This window comes from Periophthalmus magnuspinnatus, chromosome 11, assembly GCF_009829125.3.
Source record: "Periophthalmus magnuspinnatus isolate fPerMag1 chromosome 11, fPerMag1.2.pri, whole genome shotgun sequence".
Lineage (NCBI taxonomy): Eukaryota > Metazoa > Chordata > Actinopteri > Gobiiformes > Gobiidae > Periophthalmus > Periophthalmus magnuspinnatus.
Genome location: NC_047136.2, coordinates 3,849,420 through 3,865,932, shown reverse-complemented (window position 1 = coordinate 3,865,932; position 16,513 = coordinate 3,849,420). Strand labels below are relative to the sequence as shown.

At 41.2% G+C, this 16,513-nt stretch overlaps 1 protein-coding gene across 5 annotated transcripts in view; it reads left to right on the top strand.

Moving 5' to 3' along the window:
• Nucleotides 1-16,513, top strand: part of trioa (trio Rho guanine nucleotide exchange factor a) — a 106,439-nt gene that overhangs the window by 81,954 nt on the left and 7,972 nt on the right. For 3 of the 5 annotated variants that reach the window (XM_055225366.1, XM_033975559.2, XM_055225367.1), the window contains exons 21-42: nucleotides 1,077-1,307; nucleotides 2,747-2,869; nucleotides 3,599-3,793; nucleotides 5,347-5,456; nucleotides 5,542-5,608; nucleotides 6,659-6,768; nucleotides 7,483-7,552; nucleotides 7,647-7,736; nucleotides 9,604-9,696; nucleotides 9,787-9,898; nucleotides 10,523-10,713; nucleotides 10,790-10,891; nucleotides 12,617-12,646; nucleotides 12,818-12,960; nucleotides 13,041-13,140; nucleotides 13,209-13,452; nucleotides 13,537-13,644; nucleotides 13,722-13,915; nucleotides 13,995-14,165; nucleotides 15,522-15,617; nucleotides 15,692-15,840; nucleotides 15,920-15,986. In XM_055225366.1, the coding sequence (XP_055081341.1) occupies nucleotides 1,077-1,307; nucleotides 2,747-2,869; nucleotides 3,599-3,793; nucleotides 5,347-5,456; nucleotides 5,542-5,608; nucleotides 6,659-6,768; nucleotides 7,483-7,552; nucleotides 7,647-7,736; nucleotides 9,604-9,696; nucleotides 9,787-9,898; nucleotides 10,523-10,713; nucleotides 10,790-10,891; nucleotides 12,617-12,646; nucleotides 12,818-12,960; nucleotides 13,041-13,140; nucleotides 13,209-13,452; nucleotides 13,537-13,644; nucleotides 13,722-13,915; nucleotides 13,995-14,165; nucleotides 15,522-15,617; nucleotides 15,692-15,840; nucleotides 15,920-15,986 (2,796 nt within the window). The remainder of the gene's footprint in view (nucleotides 1-1,076; nucleotides 1,308-2,746; nucleotides 2,870-3,598; nucleotides 3,794-5,346; nucleotides 5,457-5,541; nucleotides 5,609-6,658; nucleotides 6,769-7,482; nucleotides 7,553-7,646; nucleotides 7,737-9,603; nucleotides 9,697-9,786; nucleotides 9,899-10,522; nucleotides 10,714-10,789; nucleotides 10,892-12,616; nucleotides 12,647-12,817; nucleotides 12,961-13,040; nucleotides 13,141-13,208; nucleotides 13,453-13,536; nucleotides 13,645-13,721; nucleotides 13,916-13,994; nucleotides 14,166-15,521; nucleotides 15,618-15,691; nucleotides 15,841-15,919; nucleotides 15,987-16,513) is intronic. The other 2 variants (XM_033975561.2, XM_033975560.2) reach the window with 1 other exon arrangement.

Here is a 16,513-nt window from a genome sequence, read left to right as displayed (position 1 = left end):
GTGTCGTTAAGAAGTTTCTGACTCGATACAATGCACTGTCGATTCAGTACAATACGATATATTTCAAATCAATTCGATACGATTCAGTGAAAAATAAAGGCTTTCGGGGATGCTTCATGATCAACCCCATTTTCACAAAAAATACATATTAATTTTATATATTTTTTGAATTCATCTTCCATTTATTAAAGATGAATGAACATGACAAAGCGAATTTAGTTTTGTGCATTTTACCGACTATTAAAACGCATCAGACTGTTCCATTGTCCAGTATTACTCGTCCACAGGTTACACGAGCTCCACATTTACATTTACACAGGGACACGTGCAGTTTAACGACGCTGAACAATCACAACGTATCGACTAAAACACAACTGTGACACTAAAAGATGATTAAAATATGAAATAAACCGATTTTAATCATCAAAACAGTGAATCAAACGTCAAATATTCTGCATAAACACATTTTTTTCCTCTAAACAAGCCACACAAATGTAGCGCCGTGACAGAATAATTTGGTGAAATATAGAAAAAAACACTCTTGAGAATATATCAATACAGCAGCTCATGGTATCGTTACTGTATCATTATATGAAATTACGATATAGCAATATTTCGAATTTTTTGCGCACTTCTGGCTCCAATTCACTTTACATTAGAGAACTGTGTATCTGCTGCTGTCAGACTCGTCATTTTGGTCTTAAATGTTCGTATTAACCTGCTCTACATGATCCTGGTGTTTTTATTTCACTATTGTGTCTATAAATCAAAATATGAACATTAATAACAGACAAATCGGGCGCCTTCTTTCCTTTCTTTCCACTTCTTTATGACAAAAGGAGCAATAAAGTGAGAATTTGTGATGCCAGTGTTTAGTCCATGGTTTTTTTAGACTTTAGTGGAGAATATTAAACTGTAGTAGTAATTCTATTAATGGGAATCAGTGGTTATATGATCAGTTTTTCTTTTGTTTGCCGGAGAACGTAGCCAAATCAAAAATTTTTACCCTGTCAGTCTGGAGTATATCAAAAAAAACCCACTCATTTTCATCCATCTTGTCTGTCATCTCCACCCAGGCGTGCACTTTAGCCAGAAGAAACGCAGACGTCTTCTTGAAGTACATGCACAGGAACAGCGTGAACATGCCCGGGATGCTGAGCCATGTCAAAGCTCCAGAACAACAGGTTAAAAACATCCTGAACGAGCTGCTTCAGAGAGAAAACAGAGTCCTCCACTTCTGGACCATGAGGAAGAGGCGTTTAGACCAGTGCCAGCAGTACGTGGTGTTCGAGCGCAGCGCCAAACAGGTGAGTGGACGCAAACGCCATCGTAAAGGTCGAAATGTGAGCGAGGATGTTGTTGATGCTTTGCGGTGACATTGCGCGGGACATGGGGAGGTCCTACATACGTCTATATGGCAGAATGTTCAGCAGTTTCCATGGTGACGCAATGCAATGCACAATGGCATTTCCCCCAAGCCTGTAAAACATATGTAGATCCTACAATTAAACTACAGAAAAGGGCAGTAAGAATAATTAATAATGCGGGATTCTGTGATCCAACTAATGAACTATTTATAAAAAACAAATATAATAAAATTTACGGACATAGCTAAGTTAAAAATGTTGACAGTTCTGTTTTGTGTCATGAACAAGGATATTCCTGTATGAATTCAGTCCTTTAAATTAAGAAATAGTCGTTAGAACTTAAGAGGTTCACTTCAATTCGACTCTAATAAAATAAGTTCTAACGTGAGGCAAAGATGTGTCCGTTTGAGGAATAAGACTTTGGAATGAGCTCGGTAATGAATTTAAGTGAATTAAAACTTTAAAACATGAGTTAATTCAGACATTTACATTGCAGTAGGTTTATATGAGTCAAGACGTCTGTGTTTAAGTCAGGGGTGTCCAAACATACTGAAACATATCTGTGTCGAAACAGCGAGTCAAACGTTGCATTTAACACACGTTTGACAGAGACGTTGTACCTTTAATACGACTTGGAAGATTATTTTTAGGTCTGTGTCACGATGCAAAGTGATGTTATTCGGGTTATAGACGTAGAATCTCTTCAGTTTGTAGTAAAAATACTTCCTGATCAACTGGGCCAATTCAGGAGGAGGCATGAGGGCCAACAGAAATGAGTTTGGACAGCCCTGGTTTGAGAGATTGATTTAAGTAAATAAATTGTGTTACGTTGCTCTATTGTGGAGTTATGTGTTGTTCAGGATGTTCTTACATAAACAGCTTCAGCCCAGTCCTTTTTTGGTTGTAATTAATGAAGAAACAAAAACAAACAAAAAAATGTAATCAACCAAAATAAAGTTCATTCATTCAATGCACACGTTAGCAAACTCCACCAAAAAACTCAAGAATAAATACAAAATGGATTTAAACTGGAGATTTTGATCAACCCGAGCGTTTCTGGTCCTGTTAAAGAGTTAGTCATTCTCACCTTTTTGTTGAAAATCGAACTGAAAAACTGTTGGCTAATGCTCGCGCGTGACTGAAATGTCATTTAAGAGACTTGTTTAACAGCACAAATCGGCTCACCTGCTCTAGTTTAAACTAAATCAGCTCTTTATGTTCAGATTGTGTTAAAACAAAGCTCAGATTACAGTCCAACTTGAGTAACATCTTCAAACAAAGCAGCGCCTACAGTTAGCATCACACCCACACGCGCAAAGTATCAATAGTGTAAATTAATATCGCCTGTTGTGTGTTGTTGCTGTGTCTGTTTGTTTTAGGCTTTGGAATGGATTCACGACACCGGGGAGTTTTATCTGTCAACACACACCTCCACGGGCTCCAGTATCCACCACACACAGGAGCTGCTGAAGGAGCACGAGGAGTTCCACATTACAGCCAAGGTACGACTGCACAAGGCTTATATAACCGCGTTTTGAGTTGGCGAACGGCTGCGGTTTAGATAATACCATTTCCTCTGCAAAGAACAAAATAATCTGGCTTCATATAGAAACATTTTGTCATATCTGCAGTTTCTACGTGAGACCTGAAAGACCTGGGTTTCTTGGTGAGGCGCATTGTTCTTCATCAGTTTGTTTTTCGTATTTTTCCGCCCAAACGATCGCATTTTTCACCCACTAAACGTCGACGAAAAGTGTCACATGGAGGTATAGAATCGACCGTTACGGAGAAACATTTCATAAAATTGGCATCGCGACAATGTCCCACGCTCACCGACTCAAAGGCGCCATCTAGAAGTGTTGACCCCAATGGGAGAGGAGCCTCGTAAATTTCAGAATAAACGCAATAAAACTGGAGCGGTGATGGAGCACGATGAGACGAGGCTAAAAAATGAATTGAAGCACGGCCTTATGTTGGACAGGAAGTCGGCCATATTGGATTGAAAATTTGCCGTGTGTTTTCGAGAAGATGTTTAAATCCAGACTCCAAACGGTTCTGTTTATCTGTGCATATGATTGAAAGGGTTTTATTCTTCTTTCTCCTCTTTTAATGTTACTTTTATGATGATTATTTATGTTTTGATTTGTTGTTTCATTATTTTAATGTCTTTCGTATGACGTAAAACACTTTGAATTAAAATCTAACGCTTATTTTTGCTTCCTTTTTCGCAGCAAACTAAAGAGCGAGTAAAGCTGCTCATTCAGTTGGCCGAGGGGTTCTGCGACAAAGGCCACAGTCACGCAGCCGAAATCAAAAAATGGGTGACGGCTGTGGATAAGAGATACAGAGACTTTTCGCTCCGGATGGACAAGTACCGCTGCAGCCTGGAAAAGGCTCTGGGAATCTCCCCCGACTCCAACAAAGCTGTGAGTCTGGAACATCTACACACGCATGTCGACACTGTGAAACGTTTAGAAGTAAAGTGGGACGAGAGATTCACTTTACATTGAAAAACTGTCACCTTTCTCTGTATCTGCTGCTGTCAGACTCATCGTTTTAGTCTTAAATGTTCATATTAACCCGCTCTACATGATCCTGGGGTTTTTATTTTGAGTTTATTTTTTCTATTTTTTATTTTATTTTTTTATTTTTCCTTTTTTTAAATTTATTTTATTTTTTTTACTTATTTTGAGTTCTTTTTTTATTTAGAGTTTATTTTTAACTTTTTTTTGTTATTTTGGGGGGTTTTGTTTTATTTAGTTATTTTATTTATTTATTTATTTATTGGTTATTTTGAGTTTATTTTTTCCATTTTTTATTTTTATTTTTTAGTTATTTTGATTTTTTTTTTAATTTTGAGTTTATTTTTAACTTTTTTTGTAATTTTGAGAGTGTTTGTTTGTTTTTTGTTATTTTGAGGGGTTTTTTTTTAAGTTATTTTGAGTTGGTTTTTTTTGTTTGTTTGTACCTGCTGCTGTCAGACTCGTCATTTTAGTCTTAAATGTTCGTATTAACCCTCTACATGATCCTGGGGTTTTTATTTCTCTGTTGTGTCTGTAAATCAAGATATGACTCCAGTGGTGGAATGTAACAAAGTAAAAGTAGTAAAGTACTGTACTTAAGTAAATTATAAATCATCTGAGCTACTAGGCCGACTGAGCTGAGACAGAACGACTCTCGGACAGGTCAGGGGGTTACTTCACAGCTGAGGCATCATGATCAGCGCCCCCTCATGGCCAAGGTGTGACCAGGAGGAAGGCCCTGCTGCACTTAGCTGTATTGATCATATCTGGGGAATTTTAAAAAATTGGAACGTCACTGAATTTATTTTTTCTCTTCTCTTTAAACTTTCCATCCTTCCCCTCTTATTCCTTTAGTTTTTCTTTTTTCTTACACACACACACTAACACTTACACACTTCCTTTACCTCAAACATGGATGTACACACTCCCTCTTCCCTCAAAGCTAAAATGTCTAATGTCTTTTATTGTTTGTATTGACTCTAATATCATAAAAAATGTTAATTATAAAGTGGATATTTTTTACTTTTACTTCACTACATTTGAGAGCAGTATCTGTACTTTCTACTCCACTACATTTTTGAAGAGGACTAAAAAGTAAAAGTATATTTTATGATTGTCTGAGACCTGGCTGTTCGTAACTGAGCAAACAAAAATATACAGATGTAAACGGCTAAAAAATCCCTGTCGATTCAGTTGTTTCTGTTGAACAAAACTCTGCACAAATCTTCATTAAAATCACCACATTTGAAGCTTTATAAGACTCAAAATCTGCGTGAAATACTTTTACTTTTTACTCTTTAAGTACATTTTTAAACAGGTGCTTTAATACTTTGACTTAAGTTGATTGTTTCATGCAATACTTTTATTTTTTTGTGTATTTTCTGTATTTTTTTGCGTACGTTTACTTAAGCAACATAATCAAGTACTTCTTCTAATTCGTCCACTGTTACTTCCAGAGCAAAGACCTCCAGTTGGACAACATACCTGCCACGGGGTCAGAGGTCAAGCTGAGAGACGCCGCTCATGAGCTGAACGAGGAGAAACGCAAGTCCGCACGCCGAAAAGAGTAAGAAACCATTTTAGGATTTATAAAACAAGCAGATTTATCCAGAATTACACAAAATAACGATGTGCTGATGTTGTGTTCTTAGGTTCATCATGGCGGAGCTGATCCAGACGGAGAAGGCGTATGTGCGGGACCTGCGGGAGTGCATGGACGTGAGTGGGAATTACATTAAAACGGCTCACTGCTTGTTTATTGCATTTGTAGATTAAAATAATAAATCTCTCTGTGACTCTCTACACTTTACGTTTAGTGTCACAGCCCTTAAATGAGGATAGTAGAAATAATCTTTAGGCTTTATTTAAGTTGAGGAGTCCGATCTTCTTCTCTCCTCACATCTTCTGTACCAAATTCTTAAACTATCTCTGCAACCTGATATGTGTCACTTATTTATGTGTCAAAACATTTGTAATAATCTCGACACATTACAGTTGTCCCTCACTATATCACGGTTCACCTTTCGCAGTCTCGCTGTTTCGTGCATTGTGTTGTGTGTGTTGTCCTGATTGGCTGTTGGACTGTAGACCATTGTCCATCAGTCTCCTCCGTGCCGTGTCTCCTGTCCAGTACAGAATGTGTTCAGACAAATTTACATAAACGTTGGATCTCAGTGTGACTCTGAAGTGCTGTACGTTTGCAATTTGTTTTCTCCCCGACAAAACCCACAGTTAAACTCTTTCTTTTCTCTCAGTGAAACTCTCTGTCTCTCCTTTCTCAGTTACTCTCTCTCTTTCTGTCTCTTCTCTCTCTCTCTCTTCTCTGTCTCTCCGTCTGTCTCCACCCTCTCTCTCTCTGTCTCTTCTCTTTTTCTCTCTCTCCCTCCCTCTCTCTATCTGTCTCTCTTCCTGTCTCTGTCTTCCTCTGTTACTCTTTTTTTGCTCTTTCTGTTTCCTCTCTCTCTCCTCTCTCTCTGTCTACCTCTGTTACTCTTTCTCTCTCCTCTGTCCTTCCTGTTTCTCTCTCTCTTTTACTCTCTGTCTCTTCTCTCTTTCTCTGTCCTTCCTCTCAGTTAATCTTTCTCTTTTCTCTTAGTGAAACTCTGTCTCTCTAAGTTCTTACTCTCAGTTAATCCCTCTCCTCCCTCTCCCCCTCCTTCTCTTCTTCCTCAGTTAAACTCATCCTGTCTTTACCACACATGCATATTCTTCTTTTCCTACGTTCTATAGAAATAACCTTGATCTCTCGTCTCCGCTCTCTTCTTGCAGACGTACTTATGGGAGATGACGAGTGGCGTTGAAGAGATTCCTCCAGGCATCGTTAATAAAGAGCACATCATCTTTGGAAACATGCAGGACCTGTTTGAATTTCACCATAAGTAAGTCTGAGAATAAAAACTAAAAATATGAAATACAGAGCTCACATTTACACTCAGAAACAACAACAGAACACACATTTACACTCAGAAACAACAACAGAACGCACATTTACACTCAGAAATAACAACAGAATGCACATTTACACTCAGAAACAACAACAGAACGCACATTTACACTCAGAAAAAACAACAGAACGCACATTTACACTCAGAAATAACAACAGAATGCACATTTACACTCAGAAACAACAACAGAACGCACATTTACACTCAGAAATAACAACAGAATGCACATTTACACTCAGAAACAACAACAGAACGCACATTTACACTCAGAAAAAACAACAGAACGCACATTTACACTTAGAAAAAACAACAGAACGCACATTTACACTTAGAAAAAACAACAGAACGCACATTTACACTCAGAAATAGAATAGAACGCACATTTAAACTCAAAAATAACAATTGAACACACATTTACACTCAGAAATAACAACTGAACGCACATTTACACTCAAAAACAACAACACAATGCACATTTACACTTAGAAAAAACAACAGAACGCACATTTACACTTAGAAAAAACAACAGAACGCACATTTACACTCAGAAATAGAATAGAACGCACATTTAAACTCAAAAATAACAATTGAACGCACATTTACACTCAGAAAGCCACAGATTTTAACTGTAAATTATTCCTTTTCCAGCATCTTCCTCAAAGAGCTGGAGAAATACGAGCAGCTGCCTGAAGACGTCGGCCATTGTTTCGTCACATGGGTGTGTATTATACTCCTCACAGACCCCTGGTGCATTGTGGGAGTTCTCTTTTCGTTTGTGTCGCCGAGTTAATCTGATGTCTCTTCTTTATCAGGCTGACAAGTTCCAGATGTACGTGAACTACTGCAAGAACAAACCAGACTCCACTCAGCTTATCCTGGAGCATGCTGGGAATTACTTTGACGTGAGTGTAACTGTAGTTTTGAAATGTAAAGGAATAGAGATGTAGTGACGTCATTTTATTTGAAAAATGTCCCTGAAAATTGCGACTGAGGCAGAACTATGGGTCGCACAACAGGCCAAATGTGTTTCTTTGCTTTTTTTGTCCTGATCCAAAAAGCAAAATAGTTTGTTTAAATTCTACAAACTCACCCACAAACCTAAACTGTTTATATAAATGGACGTAGCTAACCTGCTAGCCACCACGTTCCAAACAGGAAGTGATCATGCGCGCACTTCCTGCTCCGTCGACTTTTGCTGCAATTCACTTTCTATTGAAAAACTGTGTCCTCTCTCTGTATCTGCTGCTGTCAGACTTGTCATTTTGTGTCTTAAATGTTCGTATTAACCCTCTACGTGATCCTGGGGTTTTTATTTCGCTTTTTTGTCTGTGATTCACAATTTGAACATTAATAACAAACAACTCGCCTGATTTGTCAAAAAGTACACAAGGATTTTTTCATAACTAATTCCAAGTCTGACTTATTCTCAAATTTAAACTCCAAAAAATGAGGCGAAATTTGAATTAAATAAAATATCTTAAAATGATCTTAAATGTTCGTATGAACACGCTCTACATGATCCTGGGGTTTGTTTTAGTTTTTTTGAGTTTATTTTTTAAGTTTATTTATTTATTTTTTTGTTTTAGTTATTTAAATTTTTTTTCTTTTATTTTTTGTTTGCTTTTAGTTATTTTTATAGGTTTTTTTTGTTTAGTTTAGTTTATTTTCTTTAGTTGTTTTGAGGTTTGTTTGTTGTTTTTTTTTCTTGAGTTTTGAGTTTATTTTTAGTTTTTTTTGACAAACTATGACCTCTCTCTCTGTACCTGCTGCTGTCAGTCGTCATTTTGGTCTTAAATGTTCGTATTAACCCTCTACATGATCTTGGGGTTTTTATTTCACTATTGTGTCTGTAAATCGAGATATGAACATTGATAACAGACAAATCAGGCGCCTTCTTTCCTGCCGCTAGTGTTAAAAACAGATTTGATTGACAGCGTTGCAAAGAACCCGCTCTCTGCTAAACCTTTTTTTTTTTTAACCTTCAAATGTTAATATGGCTTTTTTTGTTCAAGCTTTTGGAGATAGTGGATATGTAGGATTCTAATAACTTAATTAAAACCGGAAAAAACAAAGAAGTACAAGAAAATTTACTTTAACCCCGTAGCGTCGGATGCTCTCGTCGCCGATAGACTCGCGACTTTCCATCACCTTAACTCCGCAACCGATTGTACTCTCGTGTAAATTCAAACTGCGTCTCAAAGCAGAGGCATGAGACTCTTTAAATATGTTACTTATTTTACCAAAGATTACAAACTTATAAGCTACAGAACTTATTCTTTAGTAGATATTCCAAAAAATATGACCTGGCAAAATCAATTAAACGCCTGACTTTTTTTTATAAGAAGAGCTGTAAAAACAAACTCTAAGTACAATCTGCATAATCTCTTGTATTAATGTTGATTATTGTTCATATATGTAATTTAAAGTGTTTCTGAGCTGGCCACATAGTTTTTTCATTGTTTAGTTGCATAAAAGTTACTCAAAAGTACATTCGTTTTTATATTTTTCTTCTACTTAAACTGGAAAAATAAGGATGGATAGAGGTGAAAAATGGAGGTAGTTGTGTGAAAAAGGGCAAAGGTAAAAGAAAAAAATGTCTAGGTATAATGTTCTAGCTGTGCGGGCGGGAAGGGGCGTTACCTCGCTCCGAATCGGCTCTTCGGTTGCTATGATACCGCTCCAAATTGTCCGCTGTAACCGCTAGTGTCGATGAGCTTCATTTGAGCCGTTTTGTCGCTAATCCCTTCGTTCTTTTTTTGTTTTTCGCAGGAAATTCAACAGCGGCACAGACTCGCCAACTCCATCTCCTCTTATCTCATCAAACCCGTGCAGAGGATCACCAAGTACCAGCTTCTTCTCAAGGTGCTCCACCGTCATCAGCACCGTCACGTAACACTTCTGTCTCTATGGCAACCACTAAGCTCCTCCTCCTTCTGTCTCCGTCATGTTTAGGAGCTGCTGACCTGCTGTGAAGAGGGAAAAGGAGAGATCATCGACGGCCTTGAAGTGATGCTCAGCGTTCCCAAAAGAGCCAACGACGCCATGCACCTGTCCATGCTCGAAGGTACGTCCGCCCTGGCATTTAAATCAGCCCCGTTGAGCTTGTGTCTCTAAGGTTCTCATCTCCGTGCATCATTCTGTTATGATTTACACATTTTAAATCACAATATTCATCTAAAATGACTTAAGAAAACCGCGGTGTCCAGTGGGAGCTGACGTCGCCGTAAACGTCATCACAACAAAGCGGCGTGTAGCTGTTAGCGCCCCCTATGGACAGATGCACATCACACTTAAAGCAGCACTTTTTTTTTTACATTTGTACCAAAATGATGACGTGACGCTGCCGAATCCTACGAGTATCAACGATTAAGAAAATAAAACTGGAGAAGGAAGTGCGGACGTCACAGTGGAGGTGAAAACGGGGGTTGATCGACAAAATGGCGTCTGGAAAATAGTCGATTAAAGATTAAACTCAAACATCAATCACTCCAAATACAACTTTTAACACGAGCTACACAGGATATGTTTGTGTTTTATTGTTCTTTCTCTATGTATCTTGTTATTTGTTTATTTGTTTTGTGTTGACTTTTATGTGAAGCATCTTAATCAGCTCAAAATGTTTTAAATGTGCTGTAGAAATAACCTTAAACTGAACTGAATACTCAACTAGAAACTCTTGATTTTCCAGGTTTTGACGAGAACATTGACTCCCAGGGTGAGCTGATACTCCAGGATTCCTTCCAAGTTTGGGATCCCAAAACTCTGATCCGAAAAGGCCGCGAGCGACACCTCTTCCTCTTTGAGATGTCTCTGGTGTTTAGTAAAGAGGTGAAGGACTCAAACGGGCGGGGCAAATACATCTACAAGAGCAAACTCTACGTAAGTTACTCTCACCGTTTACGTCCGCTTGTTTGTCAAACGCATTACAATAATAGACATGACCTTTGACCTCCAGACGTCAGAGTTGGGGGTGACGGAACACGTTGAAGGAGATCCGTGTAAATTTGCTCTTTGGGTCGGACGAACGCCCACAAATGACAACAAGATAGTTCTGAAGGTAAGTGCCCCGTGAGTCTGTGGATCCCAGGGGTTAAACTGAGTCTTTAAACTGTGGCTCTTTGGCTGTGGATGTGGTCGTGACGCTCAGTTTAACCCTTTTGGATTCTCTCTGTTTTTCTCTTGTTTTTCTCTCGTTTTTCTCACTGCTGCACCTGTTTTAAGGGGCTTCAGCTCAGCCTGTTGCATGAGCAGCTGCAAAATCGTTTCACTGAGCTCTCTCTTCCTCTGTTCATCCTCTCGCTTAAATGCTCTCTCTTTTCTGTCAGTGAAACTCTGTCTCTCTCTCTCTGTCCTCCCTCTCAGTTAAACTCTCTCCCTCCTAGTCTCTTTCTCCCTCTATCGCCCAATGCCCTCTCCCCCATCCCTCTCTCTCTCTCTCTGTTTCATCCTGTCTTTCTCTCTGGGGCTGTGTTTCTCCTCTGTTACACATTTCTCTTGCTCAGTTGCTCTCTCTCTGTCTCTGCCCCCCCCCCCTCTCTCTCTCTCTCTCTGTTTCATCCCGTCTTTCCCTCGTGCACATCTCTGGGGCCATGTTTCTCCTCTGTTACACATTTCTCTTGCTCAGTTGCTCTCTCTCTCTCTGTCTCTCTGTCTCTCTCTTGCTCTCTCTCCCCCCTCCCCTCTCTCCCCCCCCTCTCTCTCTCTGTTTCATCCTGTCTTTCCCTCGTGCACATCTCTGGGTCCGTGTTTTTCCTCTGTTACACATTTCTCTTGCTCAGTTGCTCTCTCTCTGTCTCTCTCTCTCTCTCTCTCTGTCCCCCCCTCCCCCCTCCCACTTTCTCTCTCTCCCCCCCTCCCCCCCCTCTCTCTCTCTCTCTCTCTCTCCCCCCCCTCCCCCCTCTCTCTCTTTCATCCCGTCTTTCCCTCGTGCACATCTCTGGGGCCATGTTTCTCCTCTGTTACACATTTCTCTTGCTCAGTTGCTCTCTCTCTCTCTGTCTCTCTGTCTCTCTCTCTCTCTCTCTCCCCCCTCCCCTCTCCCCCCCTCTCTCTGTTTCATCCCGTCTTTCCCTCGTGCACATCTTTGGGTCCGTGTTTCTCCTCTGTTACACATTTCTCTTGCTCAGTTGCTCTCTCTCTGTGTCTCTCTCTGTCTCTCTCTCTCTCTGTCCCCCCCTCCCCCCTCTCTCTCTCTCTCTTTCATCCCGTCTTTCCCTCGTGCACATCTCTGGGTCCATGTTTCTCGTCTGTTACACATTTCTCTTGCTCAGTTGCTCTCTCTCTGTGTCTCTCTCTGTCTCTCTCTCTCTCTCTCTCTCTGTCCCCCCTCCCCCCTCTCTCTCTTTCATCCCGTCTTTCCCTCGTGCACATCTCTGGGGCCGTGTTTCTCTGTGGACGTTGGTGTTTCTGGGTCCACATGTTGCACCAGCTGCTGACTCTGATGTTGTTCTGGGAGAGACACTGATTGGTTCAATGGGACATTTAACTAAAATAATCACATTCAGTGACTTTATAACGTCACAAACTTAAAAAAACAAAAAACAAAAACAGCTTTTGGAACAGCATGGATCCAAACTTCTAACTGAGAGCAGCCAAACTAACCGTCCAGATAAGTCTTGTTGTGTGTGCTTAAACTCATGACACACTAATATTGTTGTTCATTTAATTGGTGTAAACATAGAGCCAGTTTATCCTTGTTGTGTGTCACTACAAATACAATTAATGTCTTAAGCATATTCTGAATAAATATTTTAAAATTTCCTTTTATATTTCAAATTTAAAGCTAAGTCAGGGATCCAAACATGGCGCCACGGTGAGTACAAACTCCATAACACAGCCCTTAGCCACTTCATTCTCTGATTTACACTTTTGTTTACAATTTTATGTTGAAAAAAAAAAAATAGGTAAACAACAAAATCCTTAGTTTTAACTTTATCGATGTCTGTGTGACGTTAATCTTGGCTCATAATGTTACGTTCACCAGGCGTCTAACATAGAGAACAAGCAGGACTGGATTAAACACATCAGGGAGGTGATCCAGGAACGCACCATTCACCTGCGGGGGGCGCTAAAGGAGCCTATTCACATCCCCAAAGCCACAGCGGTCAAACATCACAAGGGACGAAGGTAAATGGGACACATATAGTCCACATACACAGACTGTAGAGGCGAGAGGAGCAGATGTGTGACACTTGTTTGTACCAAAGGGACGGGGAGGATCTGGACAGTCAGGGTGAAGGCAGCAGTCAGCCCGACACCATCTCTCTGGCGTCTCGCACGTCTCAAAACACCATGGACAGTGACAAGGTGAGACGCTGACAGGATCATAAGTGAGCTGTTGACTGCTCTTGTGTCTGACCCTCTCTCTGTGGCAGCTCTCTGGAGGCTGTGAGCTCACCGTGGTCATCCATGAGTTTATGGCCAGTAACAGTAATGAGCTGACGGTGCGGCGGGGGCAGACGGTGGAGGTGCTGGAGCGATGCCACGATAAACCAGACTGGTGCCTGGTGCGGACCACGGACCGCTCCCCGGCCCAGGAGGGGCTGGTGCCCTGCTCCATGCTCTGCATCGCCCACTCCAGGTCCTCCATGGAGATGGAGGGAATCTACAACCACAAAGGTGCAGGGACACAGGGTCATGTGACAGAGGTCATAGGGCACTGAGGTGATGGACTCTAGTATAAACTTCGAGTTCTTTTCACAGACACGTTGTCCGTGTGCAGTAACGACGCCATCCTGCCCGGCTCCTCCGCCACGCTTCAGCCAAACCACGGCATCGGCTCACACACGTCCCCCGGGCCGAAGCGTCCGGGTAAATATCAGCACAAATATCTTTAGTTTATTCTTAACTCCATCAGGGGTTTGACGGAGTCTCTGTTTTACTCTCAGGAAACACACTGAGGAAGTGGCTCACGAGCCCCGTGCGGCGCCTCAGCAGCGGCAAAGCCGACGGCCACGTGAAGAAGATCGCCACGAAACACAAGAAGAACCGAGACGTGAGGAAGAGCGGAGAGATCACTATCGGCTCACAGAAAGACTCAGACGAGAGTGCAGCCACTCCACAGGACGAGACCGTGGAGGAGGTCAGAGTTCAGAGTTCAGCCATAAGGTCGACTCTTTGGGTTTGTGTGTTTTTATGTCATTTTCCTGTGTAAATTCCAGAGGGTGCGTAACGAGGGTCTGTCCAGTGGCACTTTATCCAAATCCAGTTCTTCCGGGATGCAGAGCTGTGGTGAAGAAGAAGGGGAGGAGGGGCCTGATGCTGTCCCTCTACCGCCCCCTATGGCCATCCAGCAGCACAGCCTGCTGCAGCCAGACCCACAGGACGACAAGGTAAAAGGACCAGTCAATATATTCAGTACTTTTATAAAAGCACAATTTTCATATTTTCTTGGCACAGTTTTCTTTCAGTCTTTCTTCATTTTAAGCGACACACAGCGACGTGTCTGAGACGACCCTCGTCTCCACAGCTCGGAGACACTGACACTAATTTCTGTTTCTCTTTTGTTTTGTTTCCTGGTTGTATCGTTTTTCATGCTGTAGCATTATCTTGATTTATGTCCTGTCTTTGCTTTGTCTCAGTTTCCATATCTGTCCATCTGAGCGGCTCGTCCCTCTGTCTCTCCCCAGCCACTTCCTTAATGCTTTTCTTCCTCTTTCTTTAAATAGTAGCTGCTTCTTCTTCAGGAAACAGTTTTAGGAAATGAGTTTTAATGTTTCTTTTACTTTATCTGTTATTATTTTTTGCTGATTATAATTTTACATTTATTTAATTAACTTTAAAACGTGAGAGCCCTGGCTGGAGTCGAGCTCGAGCTTAAAAGGGTTTTTGTTTGTGAAAGAAAGTCATTGAGGAAACGTATTCAGTGTAGTTTTAGTCATTAGAAAACGTAACAGAAGGATTCTTAAAAGTAATAAGATGAACAGCACCAGATCACGACAACATAAATTATACAACTAAATATTGACTGTAACCCCCCAAAGACCTTATAAAACTCAAAGCCAGTCCCGTTGTTATTCCCGATCCCTCATATCCTCGCTCGTCCTCATCCCCTTTTACCCTGTGTGCGTAACCTCATTACCCATGCGAGTAATTGGCATCTTTAAACGCTGGCCAGAAGGGCACACAACCTCACCCAGAAATCCTAATTGGGGAAAGTCTTGAAGCACACACAGCAAGGGTGAGAGCCTCCTGCACTATATATATCCTCATACATCTGTAATGCATTCTGCCATCGCCGTTAGCTTTTTATTTTGTAGCTACAGCTCATCCTCACATAAAATACCCTCTTCAGTTTATTTTTACCTCTCAAGTTATTTTCATTTTGCATATATTTCCATTCAGTTGTCATAAAGTCCATCTCCATTTTGAATTTTCTGTGAGACTTTGCATAACCTCGTAAATTATATAAACGATCCATAACACATTCTGGAGTTTAACTTACATTTCATTTGCTTGCGTTAAAAAGAAATGAACTTAAATCCTTACAAAACTAATGTGAAATACTGAACACGGGTCTAACTCGGTGATGTAAGCATGCTCTGTGCTCGTCTAATGTTGAAGTCGTGCAAAATATAATTCAGTTTCACTTAAATAAATACAAAAACGCACGACATAACGCTACACGCTGCCACCTAAACTCATCTCAAGTGCTCAAAGTTTGATATATTTCCCTCCTCCCTGCGCAGGCCGCCTCCCGTCTCTCAGTCCGACCGTCCAGCTCAGAGACGCCCAGTGCAGCCGAGCTCGTTAGCGCCATCGAAGAACTGGTTAAAAGCAAAATGGTGAGGGAAAAAAACATCACAGTACAGTAAAACGTGGTTAAGTTTGTTTGTTACCGTGAGTTTAACCGGTTCAGGCTCTGGAGGACCGGCCGAGTTCACTGTCAGTGGAGCAGGGGGACAGCAGCTCGCCTTCGTGCAACCCGTCGGACCAGTCTCTCCTGTCGTCCTCGTCTCCGATGGAAGAGCTGGACGACCGCAGAGCCAGCGTTCTTAAGAAAAGGCAGTGAGTACTCGAGAACTAGCGTGTTTAAAGCGTCCTCAATGTTTTTGTAATGTTGTGTTTTTGTTTTATTTTATTTTAGATACATCCTTCTCGAGCTCGTTGAGACAGAACGAGATTACGTCCGGGACCTGAGCCTGGTTGTTGAGGTACGTTGATCGATTTCGTGGTTTGAAAACGCTGTAAATCTGCAGAACGCGCCGCTCTAAGTTGTTGAATGCGCTGTTACCACGGCTACAGACCGAAGTGCGTCGCCTGTGAATGCGAAAAGCCTGTTCACTGTCTGTAAATGCCTCGAATATTGTGTTTTAAATCAAGCTCGTCCCAGAGCTGCCAGGTTTCAGCGACCTAACCCGAGTGTCTGAGAAACCTCCCAAAACCAACGGAACGTGCGGCGCAGCTGGATTTTCCGATGTATTTATAAAAGTAGAGCTTCTCCAGTGATGCAGCCCCGCCTTCTTCCCTCTCGCTCGCACAAATACAAGTTCCACAGAGCACTGAAGGCTTTTAGGTTCAGAAATCCTATTGAAAGTCCAAAATTCAGGACTTTTTAATAGGATTATTCTAAAATTGAAACGTTTTACACAGGAAATATCTCTGTCCCGCTCTTAAAAATCCGCCCAATACTGCAGGAAGAACACCGTACCTGGCAACACGGGCTAGTTCCTGCTTTTTA